At 37.6% G+C, this 14,172-nt stretch overlaps 1 protein-coding gene across 1 annotated transcript in view; it reads left to right on the top strand.

Annotated features, from left to right (window-relative positions):
• The first annotated feature begins 8,553 nt into the window (after positions 1 to 8,553).
• LOC134533413 (zinc metalloproteinase-disintegrin-like 8) overlaps positions 8,554 to 14,172 on the top strand; it is a 30,860-nt gene continuing 25,241 nt past the window's right edge. The window contains exons 1-4 of the mRNA XM_063370935.1: positions 8,554 to 8,815; positions 10,981 to 11,087; positions 11,682 to 11,761; positions 13,233 to 13,308. Coding sequence (XP_063227005.1) covers positions 8,554 to 8,815; positions 10,981 to 11,087; positions 11,682 to 11,761; positions 13,233 to 13,308 — 525 coding nt within the window. The remainder of the gene's footprint in view (positions 8,816 to 10,980; positions 11,088 to 11,681; positions 11,762 to 13,232; positions 13,309 to 14,172) is intronic.

Genomic DNA, 14,172 nt, shown 5'->3' with positions numbered 1-14,172 from the left:
AAAAGCAGAACTCTAAAATCTTAATCGTAAGCTTCTCTTGCGCCATTGGACCGAAGAAAACCCTGAGCCAACTGCAAACACGGCCAATCACTGAATGGCATCCCTGATGACAAAATAACCCTTTATCTCCACGAAAAATGCCATTCCTTAAGTGTAAAGCAGGGCGACGGAAGACTGCCATATCAGAAGAATACCATAATGAAATTATTCCGCCTGGCCTCTTCGAAAAAGGCGGAATTCTACCATATTTCCTTATACACTCCATGGAATGAGTACAGCTGCTTTTCTCTCGAAGTAGTGTATAGAATAACGTCACTAGGTAGCACTGTTAACCCTCTGGCTGTTTTTCAGGTTAACTTTAAAGATTACGGATAGCGCTTCTCGACGGTGATAGTTGCAATAACAAATCACTTCCAGATCGCGGACGAAATAAAAGAAATGTTTCCAAAAATGTATTCATATTACAACGATTTAAAAACATATATACATGTGATACCTAGTATTCCATTCTGCCAATTATTTGTATACATTCTACGGAATGAAGAAAACGGCTTTACGCGTAAAATTCTAAAATTACCAGCTTCATAGAATTTACATTTTTGTATACTGGAATAATTGAAGTAATTGTAGATCATTATTTAATGAGTGCAAATCCAACGCAAATATTCAAGGATTTTCTTATGTAATGTTTTCATTATTATGGTGACTGAACACAAAAACCTCAGATATTAAGGTTTTTTTATGTCTATAATAAATTATTTAAAGTCTACAAAATGTGTAGTTTGTTGGCACAGGGCAAGCAGCACAGGCGCTATAGAGGAGACATAGGCTCGTACATCGAATGTTGATGAGCTTTGCACAGGCTTGGAGTCTTTCAAAAATTATTTTAATATTATAAAATAAAAAATATTACTATGCGTAGCATATTATCCTGCTTCATTAAAACTGTCAGATCAAATTGAAATTCAGTTTTTTGGGCCTTACAGGACCTATAAACGAATTATGACATAAAATAACAACAAAAACACAAGAAATACACATACATCAATGTGACAAAACACGAAACAACACAACACACAGATAGATAAAGATCGATAAAGTTCATGTTAACCAATTGGTTACTTTGGTTTTCACGAAAATCTTAAACTGTAATAAATTACTACTAGATTACAATAGTTTTAACAATGAATATTTGTCGATTATTCAAAAGCAGTTTTAATTTTTTACACATTTTATAGTTACTAATGGTTTTAAAAGTGTCACTAATTCTGTAATTGCAAGTTGGAATTCTTAATACAAACTGAGTCATTATGTCGGAACCAACAAAAATGACGTCTATATAGGTTACATAGGAATGTATCATATTCAAAATAATTTAAATGCCTCAAATTTTTAAATATTAATTTAAGAACTTTTTCTGCATAATTTTCTAATTAAATTGTTGCTAATATGTAGTATTATCTACATGATGGTGAAAATAAAGCTTGGCATCCAATATAACTCGAAGGTCTTAAAAGAGGACACCACGTTTAATGTCATTACTTACTATGTGATAATTCTAATTAGTTAAATTAGTTTTTTGACTAAAGGCTATACAATAATTGCTATCGTAATTCAGAGACATTTGTTAACTTGAAAATCAGATCCGGACAGCTGAAATATCTTGCTGAATAGTTTCACAAACATATTTCCCAATTATATATTTTTTCATTAGCATATTTTCTTGATCAATTCTGATTACAGTTGGATTATCATTTATTAAATATTAAAGAGTAGTTGAGATAAACTACTGCTTTGCGGAACACCTAATACCATGAAATTGCATTTGCAAATCTGACTGAGAAGCGTCTATTTGTAAGATAATTAAAACATTTATGTACCACGCATTGCTTGACGAGACCTAAAATTGATAATTTTTTAATCATAAGATTATTTTGGAAAGTATGGATTTAATACTAGTATACACACACATATATATAAAAAAGCGTGTGTTAAAGACGTTATTCATGATTGAAAACTATGTGGTTTCACATAAATAATATTTTTAGGAATAAAATTCATGTGCCTATAAATAGATATGTTTTCGTCAAAAACTTCTAAAATACTACAAAACATAGTTATCTGACTAAAATTTAACCTTCAATAATACTTGAAGAAAATATATACCGATAAATGGTTGAACACACAATATCGGTATACATACACTCACTGACTGATAATTTATGTACGCAAGCAAAAATTGTTTTAATGTTTTAAATTTTTGTTTGAGCTTTATTTATAACATGGTGGAATGATAATACTACAGTTACTAAAAATTAAAACGCTTAAAACTAAAAAAAAAATATTATTACAAAACTCCGTTCCCCCGGAGAAACCCCCGGAATGGCCACCGCATGGGGAGCCCAAGAAAAGAAACGGGCTCCCCATTTGGAAGCCACCTGGAAGATTTTTTTCTGTTCCACCCACCGTTTCTTTGGTAGCCTGACTTGTTACAAGGGATTGTATTCCTACCAGAGAAAATGCCACCATTTCGTCTGGGCAATCCGCCTTGGAGGAGCCGGGGCGCGAACCCGGGTCCTACAAGTCACAAGGCAGGCGCTCTACCCCAGAACCAGAGTGGTAGAGCGAATACTTGCAGTCTTCTTAACACTGACATGATGTTATTCCACAAGTTTACTGTAGTTTCGTGTTTCATTAACACGTGCAGTACGTGCAGTAACATCTAACCTCGGTAACGAACAAATTTATGTGTTCTTATGTTGTTCTTCAGCATAAATTATGTAATTTCATAACAGTGAAATATAATTTCTATAACTAGTCTGGCAATTTTTTAGTTGATTTCCTGCAAACAAACTGACAGTCCCGCTGTACATCTTGAATTATTTTACCTATTATTTAAAATGTTTGTCAGTGGAAATTTTATTTAATGAACTACACTCAGTTTTATTTGATATTCACATAGCTACTGACTTTCTTTAAACAGATTTGTGTTTTGTTTGTTTTATGTGTATATTTGTTTACACTTTTGTTAAAATGCACAGGTATTAGTGCAGAGAAGCTTATTCAAAATAGGAACCTGTTTCTGTAACAATAAGTGTCAAGAGCGTAGTAACAAAAATGTGGGGAGGGGGTGGGGGTAGAAGTATGGTTGCCAGATTTATTTAGACAAAGAATTTTATTTTACAAAAATTACAATGGCAGAAATTTCAAAAAGTACTTCAGGGATCGTCAACTAACCTAAAAATGTATTTTCAAGCATTATCATTGTAAAAGAGTTTCCGGAGAAGGGATACAGATTGTACGTTCACCAAAAAACATTAATTTTTATATTATGCCTTCGGTATCTCATTTATCATATCACAGGCCAATGTTAAACAGAATTTTCGTCGAATATTAATTTAAATGAATAGAAAGCTACCATTTAGTGTCTGTTTTTAATTAAAATTTTTAGTACGTAGTCAATTTCTCGTTTTAAATTTAAACTATTGCACTAAAAGCGACTCGCTGACATAGAAGTTTCATGTGAAACCAACGGCCGTGAGTCTCAATACAGCCCCACCGATTTTTTCTAGAAAATTGGTAGGATGGTTCCGTACTGTAGGTCATGGCTAATTCCTTTCACATTGTCGCTTTACTGTGGCGTTGTGTTTTGCCGTCTGCATTGACCTCGCTATTAATATGTTTACGGACAAGCAAGCATTTCAGAATAAGAAGAAAAATAATATCGGAAATAGGCTATTCCCCTGGTAAACATACATAAAAATGATTTTAAGGCTTTCATAAATTAATATTCTGAAATATAGGTCTAATTTCACAACTACTTAATCAGTAAAACTTAAACAGCAAACGTAAATCGTTCTCAAGTAACGTATAACAAATATTCTGTATTCACAGTTCACAGGTTGGAAATGCTGTGATTGTTTTTATCTATTCTTAAAGGCAATTATTTTTTTCGGTACATCTATATGTTAAAATACTCTTTTAATGGTTTTAACAGCACATGCTAAAAACTGGAATCACAATACCCTGTAACATCCCCAACATGACAAAAACACCACCACAGCCATTAAGAAGTAAGGTAGTAGTGAAGTCAGCCCACGAAAAGTGAACCCCAATAGCCCATCAGAAACATAATGTGGATATTATTAATGATGTAGTAACGTAAAAATATATTTGTTTTGTGAAATCATTAATGCTTAGTTTTATTTTACTGTTCTTTTGATAGAAATTACATAAAATAAACTCAATTGATTTGCCACCTCAGTAGTATAGATGATTATACACCTGATGGTGATAATCTGTCGTGGTATTTTTAACAAATGATATAAATAATGCAATATTTTACTTACTTAACCGCCGGTTTTCAGGGAATTGTGATTTTCGGTCACTAGATTGCATTTCATTTCATCTAGTGGCTTGGAATTAAAACATTAATTAGAATCACAAGACTTTGTATGCTGCTTATTTATACGAATTCTTTCTAAGATAATATACATAATTTACTCATGTTGTTCGAGTATTAGGACTGTATGGTCACGTTTTAACTTATGGTAGTTTTCCGTCGCACCCAGGCGGAATCATACCATTATGGTAGTCTTCCAGTATGGCAGTCTTCCATCGCCCCCCGTCAAAACAGGAGGAAAAGTGCCATAATTGAAAACTACCATATTTTTATTTTTACAGATCGCGGTTATAAGTATACAGTGCTGCTTCCTATAACCCATTTTTGTAAACATTTGTTTCTATTAGTGTGCGATCTGTTAAGTTTATTTATGACTGGAACTACAGAAAGTAAACGTCAGAAGCGCTATCTGTAGCCTTTTAAGTTAACCTAAGAAACAGTGCTACCTAGCGACGTATTCTATACACTACTTCGAGAGCAAAGCAGCTGTACTCATTCCATGGAGTGTATAAGGAAAAATGGTAGAATTCCGCCTCGTCCTTTGAACTTATGGCAGATTGCCGTTATGGTACTTTTCCGCCTTTTTCTAAGAGGCCAGGCGGAATACTCTCATTATGGTAGTCTTCCGCGCCCCCGTGTAAAGCGCATCTAAAAGGCGATAGAATGAATACGCTCGGGTATTAACCTCTTGTCAGCATCATGGTCATTTGAGACTGATAATTGGAAATTCTCATGAAGGGAGAAACGGTGTGACATAGCAGTGATGTAATGAAATTGTGGGGTAAATGAAAGTATGTACCCCGAGAAAGCCAATCGTCTCACAGCAACGTCAGTCACGTTTCCTATGTGTGAAAAATTCAAATTTGCCCCAGCCGGGAATCGAACCAAGATAGCTTTGGTGGGTGACGAGTAATATGAAAACTTTTTTATTATTGGCTCGTTGGTAATTTTTTCATTATTTTTTTAACATGAATAATTTCATTTTGACAATTTTAGTAACGGTGGCAAAGTTTGAGACTTATTTAGACAAATACAAATTCACAGCCAAGTCTCACCCGGGACTCGAACCCAAACACCAAACAACGCAAGCTACGTGCGTCCAATTGCGCTGTGGAGGTCGGTACCACTCATCCATCGCAATACCCAAATGTAATAGGATATCACATTGCCTGTCACCGAACGACTGAAGACAATAATCATTTGTGTTTGTATGAAGAGCTACATCAAGATTGGATTTCGTCGTTCCTCAGCTTAATGCCAATATTTTTTTTAATCGTTGGTTCTCAGAAACTATTGCATGGCCTCCAGCGAAGATAAGATACTTCCCTTCCCTTCCCTTCCTGCCACGTCCTAATTCTCCTACCACTTCCGCTTCCTTTCTTCGAAGAACTTGATAGCGTTCCCCAGTAATCTGCAAGCAGCCAGTACAGCTGCGTGTCAAACACATGTGCAGGCTGCCTCTTACGTCACACGTGAACTTCCCCCTCACTCTGGGTGGAACATCGCGACCACGATCAGAGTAAATGATACAAAATAAGACACCATGCCAATATCAGTATACGTAATGGTATAAGATGAAAAGGTCTTACAACCAAAGAACAGTAGTACATTTTTACGTACATAAACACAACTTACTCCGGATCTTAACAAACTGCGGTGGGAATTCAGACAAAAAAAATATTTGTGGGGAGTTGGAGGGAGGGGAAGCAAGTAGTACGATAAAAGTTAATTTTACGTCCTACGGTTATACCTTACGGTTCAAAGCGATTGAAGCGGGTCCCGAAACACTGGGGTATTCCGACTTTACGCTCATGAACAGGGGCATGTATTTTTCGCGGAAATGTTCAGAGATCATATATGTGCTCAAACAGTTTAGTATCGACGGGTTTTCTAGAATGTTTCCACGACACACGATCGGTCATCAGCATTTCCCTGGCGCCACTTCTGGCGAACAATTAAAAATAAATGGCTAAACCGGGTTTCGAACCCGGGCCCTCCTCATGGCGAGTCCGCTCTTTAAAGCGTAGATTAAATAGAGAAAATATGTAAGTTGCTCGCATTCAAATCCACTCTTTGCGAGAGAAAAAAAACTCACTCGACAACTCGCCACTCGCTTTGGTCTAGCTAAGCCGAAGTCTACTCATATTTTATCGCTACTCATCTGCCATTAATGTGTTTTGTTTGGACGCTTAAGTCTCTACAAACAGTTGAACTAAATTATGTAGAAATAAACACTATTGGCAGATTTAGTAAATTTGTTTAATCCTTAGATAATGTGAGTTAATAGACACATGGTTTTCATAGAAGAGTTTTCACCAGCGACACGGCACAGAAACACCCTAGAAAATTTTAAAACAAAGCAGCCTCTCTCTCTCTCACTCACTCTCTCTCTATATATATAATATAATATATAATATATATTATATATTTATATATATATTTGTTTTAAAATTTTCTAGGGTGTTTCAGAAGTTTCCAGAATATTACAAAATAAAAATGAACTTCTAAATCTACCTGCGTCTGTAAGCCAAGCCGAATGTGATAAAATTTTCATTTGAATTTAAACTGAGGTAGTAATAACTATAAAGCAATATAATTTAAGAAAGAAAATATATCTTCATTCAAAAGTCTAGTGAGCGTGTGAGTTTTAGTCGCCTTCTGGAACCTCACTAGCTGGGCTAGTATAACCGACCCTTCACCATTGCGCGGCCCCGCCCTGTTGGTCGACGGTTAATGCTGGAATCACAAAAGCGCAACGGGTGCAACGCGAATAAAACAATTTCCTGGCTAATCACGTCCGACACATCTGGGAGGCCGGCGCAACAAAATTCGCGGTCGCGACAGACTTTCCGAATAAAAAATATTTTCTATTTCCATCGCTACGCAGGCGCTACGTTTGATTTTCGAATGATGGTTAGACTGGTGCATTGGTATTATTACTATTCGAATTTTAGTAATGGTTTGTTTATTAAATTAATATGTGAAATCTTTGAAATGTGTTCTCGCAGAGTGATCTTTCCGAACGAACGTTAAATTTGGATTAAATATATTTTTCTCAAACATTTTGTTCAAAGAAAAATTGTAAACATCGATGGCCAGATATTTTTTTGCATACATAATCTATTATTTTAGTTTATCACTGTGGTACCATTGATACGCCCATAGCCACTTATGGAGCAGCGACCTGGACTGTAAACAGGAGAGGTGCTGTGAACCTGAGAGAAAAAGGAATGGAGTTTACGAGGAGAAGGTTTGATGTCAGTTATGAAGCAAGACGTGATCAAGAATGAGATGGTGCAAACAAGAGCATGAGTACAGGAAAAGCAAGAATGAGATGGCACGGTCATGTGCAGAGAATGGGGAAAAAGAGAAGCTGCCTATGAAAAAGATGTAGTTGAAGTACACGGGAAGAAGGCCCCCTAGAAATGACCAAGGAGGAGATGGGAAGAGCAGATAGTTAAATGAGTGCAGGAGAGAGGAGAAGAATGGAACAGAGTGAAGGATGATAAATGGTGGAGGGACAGAGGAAGATGTAGGCATTTTACTGTGCTGACCCGGCCTCAGGGTGGAAGAAATCTTTTTGACGTGACAACGTCTAATAAATCGATGAACGCCGGCTGCACGCACGAAAAAGTGTCCCGTTTCGCACATTGTCCCGTTACGCTGTGTCCCGTTACGCTCATTGTACGCTTGCGCCGCATCTATCTCTCTTCCACTCGATTGGAACAACCATCGATTTGACTTTTCCGAGGCACATTAAACTTGAAACACTTCCATTCGTTTCCTAATTTTCCTATCATCGTCCTATCCTTAACCACAGATTGGAAGAAGTTAAATAGCAAACATGTATAAAAGTTATAGTTATAATAATCTCTTCGTTAAAGTAATAAACATATTTGAATAAATGAGTGCAAATAAAAGTAAATTTATCAATTAAATTTTAGATTTCATTTCACTCCTTCTTTGTATCCATACAAAATAGTGATATTTCAATAAAAATGATTCAATTTTATTCATAAAAGTATCCAATCATTTCATCAATGTTTTGTTATGACGTTGTCACGTAAAACTATCGTACGTAAACCGACTTTACAGACAACCAATTTTTTTTTTTGTTGATGATTAATACGACGACGACGACGACGACGACGATGACGACTCTGGCGGAAACCGAAGAGTTCTCGGAAGCGCGATCGCGCCACTGCGGGTCCACGCCAGGGCGCTGCGGCCCACTCGCGCCGGCCAGCAGAGATAACGGCGCCTCGCCGGAAGCGGCGGGCCGGTTCCGGCGGAGTCCCGGCGGCGGCCGGGGCTGCGGGCAGGATGGCGGCCAGTGGCTCCGAGGGCAGGCCGCGATGAGGGAGGCGCGCGGGCCCTGGTGCTGGCTGCTGCTCGCCGCCCTGCGCGTCGCAGGTTCGAACACGTGTCCGTGCACGCAGTATGCACGCCAGAGCTGAGGGCAGTGGCGTAGCCAGGATTTGTGTATGGGGGGGTGTTAAGAAGCATGCCAAACCCCCTCCCCCCCGTATTAAAGCGGGGGTCCGGGGGTCCTCCCCAGGAAAAATTTGGATTTTAAGGTGTAAAATAGTGCTATTTTAGCGGTTTTTGGTACTTAAATTTAAATATTGTAATGGTAAAATTTTTATTAATTTTAATATGAAATTTGTTTGATTGATGAATAAGAAATTAATTAAAGATTTGGCACTAAGGGGGGGGGTTTGAACCCCTAACCCCCCCCCCCCCCCCCGGCTTCGCCCCTGGCTGAGGGCAACGTATGGGAGGCACAAATGACGATGAACGAAAGTCCGGAGATACTTTTGTCACCAGACCCTTCCCCGTGCACGATGAGATACATTGGATCACTGTCATGTGGAATGTTACATCGGCGATCGTGTGGACTGCTCGCATGTTACAAGTTTCCATACGGTGCACTTTACCGATATGGCATTCCACATGACAGGCATCCAGTGTATCTAATTGTACGCTGGGATAATCTGAAGCATTTCCGGAGCTATCCTACTCACATCTCTGCTTCATCTACAGGTCATTTTCGTATGTAACCACGGGTTTTAACGCATAGTTTAGCTACATAATTTGTATAAGTTCCTTGGTGATACTTGGCCGGACATCAGGGCACAATCACACGTACTGACTGTCTTAGAGGGGCGATGCAATTTCTGTATCACTAGGGCGTTGCTTGTATGTGTAGTCCGTAAACAGATAACACTGGTTCGAGAACTCAACCAAAATATTTAGGTAGGCGATTCCGTATGTAAATTTAAGTAAACTAAATTTAAACCCCTTGCTACCTATCTCAATTCCTAAGGGGGAATTAAATCCTTGAAAATCATTTTTAGAAATGGCAAGTGTGCAAAATTTCAACCCTTTTTTGAAAAATAAACTACAATGATGAGAATAGTGTTTAAAACAATGGAGTTCTTGTCTCCATCAACAAACTTTTAAATAATATTTTTCTTTTATTAAAATAAGAAATGGCACCCTGTTTGCGTTTTCCTATTTGGTAGATGTTTAGAAGTCATGTTATATATATGTATATATATGGATTTGTAAATAAAATCACCCCTCTTGTAAGTGCTTAGGAAGAACATTTTCGGTGTGCAACGCTTGCAAAGGTTAGACCAGCAATGACGTAACGCCAGGTACTAGGCAATACTTCATCCACGCAGAGGTAAACACGGTGTTTATGTCGGGGAATCGCACCCGTTATTCTTGTAGCTAGTTAATCTATGGATATCGCGAGTCACTCGGTTTCGGTATCTTTGCTGTTACCCGCGACGAGATCTCAGGTGTAGCGCCGCCTGCTGAATGTTGGCCAATTCCTCCCCAACAAACATCTAGATGCTTTCTCCACTGCTGCAGAACACACGCGTAAAAGGTAACAACTGCCCTGTTACGATTTGACTGTAGCTGTTGGGTGTAGTCAAGCGAATGTTGGTTGCTGACCACGTGTTTACCTCTGCGTGCATGAAGTATCGCCTACTTTGTACGATTGCCTTTGAGACTTTTGCATACACTGTACAACCCTCCTTCCCTCCCTCTATCTATTCCATACGCCAGCCCCTGGTTTCACGGTTCCTTAAAAAATATTTTTTTTCTACTAAATATGTATTTGTTAGTGTAAATACTTTCAAAGTACTTTGCGGCGGATTCCACGCTGTTTTTGTACTGAGGGATGAGGCGGTTGGATATAGCATTGACGGAATATATTACTAGATAACCCACTGACTCAAGGCAACGTCCGCTCAGGTGTTCCATTTTTCAAAAGAATTAGGCTCTGTGCTCGACGGGAAATTAACCTGGATCGCCTTCCCCCCCTTCCCCCCGACAAATCACAAAATAATACTTCATGTGTAGGCACATTAAGTGTCAGCCGTTACATTACTCATGTGTAATTCACTTGTCACTACAATTTATCACGCAAATTTTGTAACCATTACTGAACTCACATGGTAATTTTTTTAATACTATCCGTCTAGAAGTTAACGTGTCTCAAGTATCTTAAACTGATATTAATGATATTATGTGCCATTTTCTAACGTGTATTCGTGTTTGTCCAGGCAGTGTACCAAGAGACCGGCTTAGTGAGTTCGCTAGACACAATCTCGTCACGCTTCAGCTGATTCACGGCGAAACACACAACGAGATACCATCCACTCTAGAACAGGTACAGTATGCCAATGTTATGAAAAAATGCATTTTTATGAGGTTTTCAAATGTAGTTGAAATTTTGCCAGACATTTTCATGAACATTTCAGTTACACGAATAAATATTTCATTTCAAAGTTAAAAATGAGAATGGTGTAAGTGGAGGAAGTAGGGTTATCTAACGTGTGTCGTTACGTCGCATTGTTGAGTACATAGGGTTGAATTGACAGGACTTTCAATATTTAATGGGTCTCGAACTACTGGCGTGTAGAAGCCGTGTCGGAGCCGAATAAAAGCCTGTTCCGAACAACGAAACTGTTGTTTGGGCTGAGAGAACCTGATATGGGTTTAGCTCAGTGCCTGAAAATCTTGATATAAAAAAAGATAACAAATATTTTATAAACACTTTTTGGAGAGTTTACAATTATTATGGCGTTTTTATAAGACTACATGTCAAAGCATACTTTTTTGGGTCAGAATATCAATAATTTATCCCTCGCAGAAATCCTTATATTAAAAAAAAAAACAGTAAATGTGTGGCATTCATAGAGGAAGTCTTACCTTCATAGTTGCATTAAGTTTAAAAATAAAATATATTTTATGCGTGTTTCAGAATGGGAGACATGTGAAGCTGTTAGCTGTCAAGTACGAGCTTCACAAGCGTGAATACGTGCTGGACCTCTTTCTCAACATGTTAGTATGACACCGGGTGACTTCACTAACAGCCCATCTACGTGTGTCATTGCAATCGTACTCCAAGCATCACGTAGCTTCACAAACACTGCTCCGTTGCCACAGAGCACCATCATGAGACCTGCTTATTCTCAGTGTGCATTCTTTGCCAGCCATTGCCATAACCATAAGCTTTTTAAGTTAGGCCCTAAGGCACGTTCTACGGAAAAAGAGACCGATTACGTAAACGGAGACGGATCTCCCGGAACATTTCCTTGCCGTGTCTGCTGCGGCCACATTGCACGGAAACGTAACAAATGGCTATTAAAAATTCTGCCCGTTCTATGATCTCGAATCATAATATATTTTTTTTATGATTAGATCAATATTTCGTATCCTTGAAATTCGATCCCATTGCATTTCAAGGTAACGTAATATTTATTTCATCATAATAAATATAATATGCTTCGAGATCATATCAGATTACATTTCAAGGTTACGAAATATTAATTAGTTATAATAATATGTTATGCATCGAGATCATAGTCCGGGCAGAATTTGCATATATGATGAAAAGAAATCCATGGTAATAATAGAAAACTAGATATTCCTGTCCTTAAGACAATTTTTAACGTATTATTGGGAACATTAATAATCATGGCTACTACCGCAGTCAAATACTCGCCGTCTGCGTGCCATTGTAGAAACTCTCTTCCGGGAGATCCGTATCCGTTTCCGGGCCATTGTAGAAAGGGCCTGTGTTCATTTGTTGCTGTGTGTAGAAACCGCAGGTCCATGCCAGTCGCTAAGCATTGGCTTAAAAACCCTAGGACTGGAATGTCAATGGGGGAGGAAGACTGCAAGAGAATATATACAAATGCAACCCTAGTTTGAAAGCCCGCAAAAAAAAAAAAAAAAAAACCTTGAAAATGTTCCGCAGATGAGGATACGCTATACATAAGTGCACAAAATAATAGGATGCGGGCAAATCAGTATTCCCAGTAGTTTGATTGAAAAATAAACCTGTTGCTTATTAATATAGACACACACACACGCACAAACACACAGACACACACATTTTGCTCTATTAAAATACGTTTGAATTTGCTGTCACTGAAATTAACAATGTCATATTATTAAATGATTTTATAAAATTTTACGTAAATATTGCATTTTGGTTTCTCTAACAGCGTCACACTTTCACGTCATCAGCAAGCAATAGGAATACGTCTAGGTTAGCTAACATTGCGACGCGGCTGGCTGGAGTAAACGATTCGACAAAACGTTGGTGACAAATAGTGCATATCCACAAGACCCGATCCCTTGCCCCTTCTCTGTTCATTAGATAACATCCTGAAAGAAATTCTGCTCGTGACCTGGCTATTTCTCTAAGTGCTTGGAATTTCATGAATGTTATGGAAATGCAATGCAAGCATGATAAACTATCTGATCTTTTTACTTATCAGTGTGGTCCTTTTTTTTATGTTATTAGAGATCTGATACCGAAATCCTATTTTGAAAAATACCAACGCAAAGACGACTACGAAATAAGGAAGTATGAACATCTGGTAAGTATAACAACAAACCGATACATGTTAAATGTTTGTGGAAAAATAAATTGAAATGTTCACTAATCATATCACACTTCTAAAAATCTACATTATTACAAACATTATTTTAGATTTACCTAGGTGCAAGTAGTTTAAGATATATACAGGTATTTATTTAAAATCATTTGGTAAAATTTGGTGTTTAAAAGCAAATAATGCCTCTAATATTTAGTCACTTTAAATAAAGAGGGGGGGGGGGGGGGAAGTAAATAATATTGTCGTCTTAATTTAGTAAGGATTTACCACTGTGTTTTTCAGAAACATTATGAATATATTTGGCAAATTTAAATATGGCTCATTAGTAGAACGATTTTCTCTAGAAACAAACACGTGAAATAGGTAGGCATCTACATTTTATTGTTCACATTTTAATTTCCTAAATAAATCGAGTAAACGCGGATTTAATGTGACCAAATTAAATAAAGGTTAACGAAAAGGACTACTCAAAGACTTAATTTAATGGTTTGGGATTTTCATTGGTAGTATGTTATTCGCAGGGCCGGCGCGTCCATTAGGCGAACTAGGCAACCGCTTAGGGCGCCAAGTTAGCTGGGGGCGGCGCAGCACGACACATACCATCTGATATAATATGTTTAACGATTATTGAAACTAGATGAAAATGGATTTTTGTAACAGTTTGGAATGTTTATATTGATATAGGTAAGTAATTATTTAAAGTCCACGGTGACCTGTTTATGATTTGTAATAAGTAAAAAAGTAAAAAAGTAAAAAAAAAACACAAGCCTGCTTACATTTTATTGTTGACAAAATCTTAGGCTTACGTGATGTATTTTGAGGCAAGGAAAATTTTTTTGGGGAGTC

The sequence above is a fragment of the Bacillus rossius genome, chromosome 6, assembly GCF_032445375.1.
Source record: "Bacillus rossius redtenbacheri isolate Brsri chromosome 6, Brsri_v3, whole genome shotgun sequence".
In the NCBI taxonomy this organism is placed as follows: Eukaryota; Metazoa; Arthropoda; class Insecta; order Phasmatodea; family Bacillidae; genus Bacillus; species Bacillus rossius.
The sequence above is the reverse complement of the archived record's forward strand: the minus strand, read 5'-3'. Positions and strand labels throughout refer to the sequence as shown.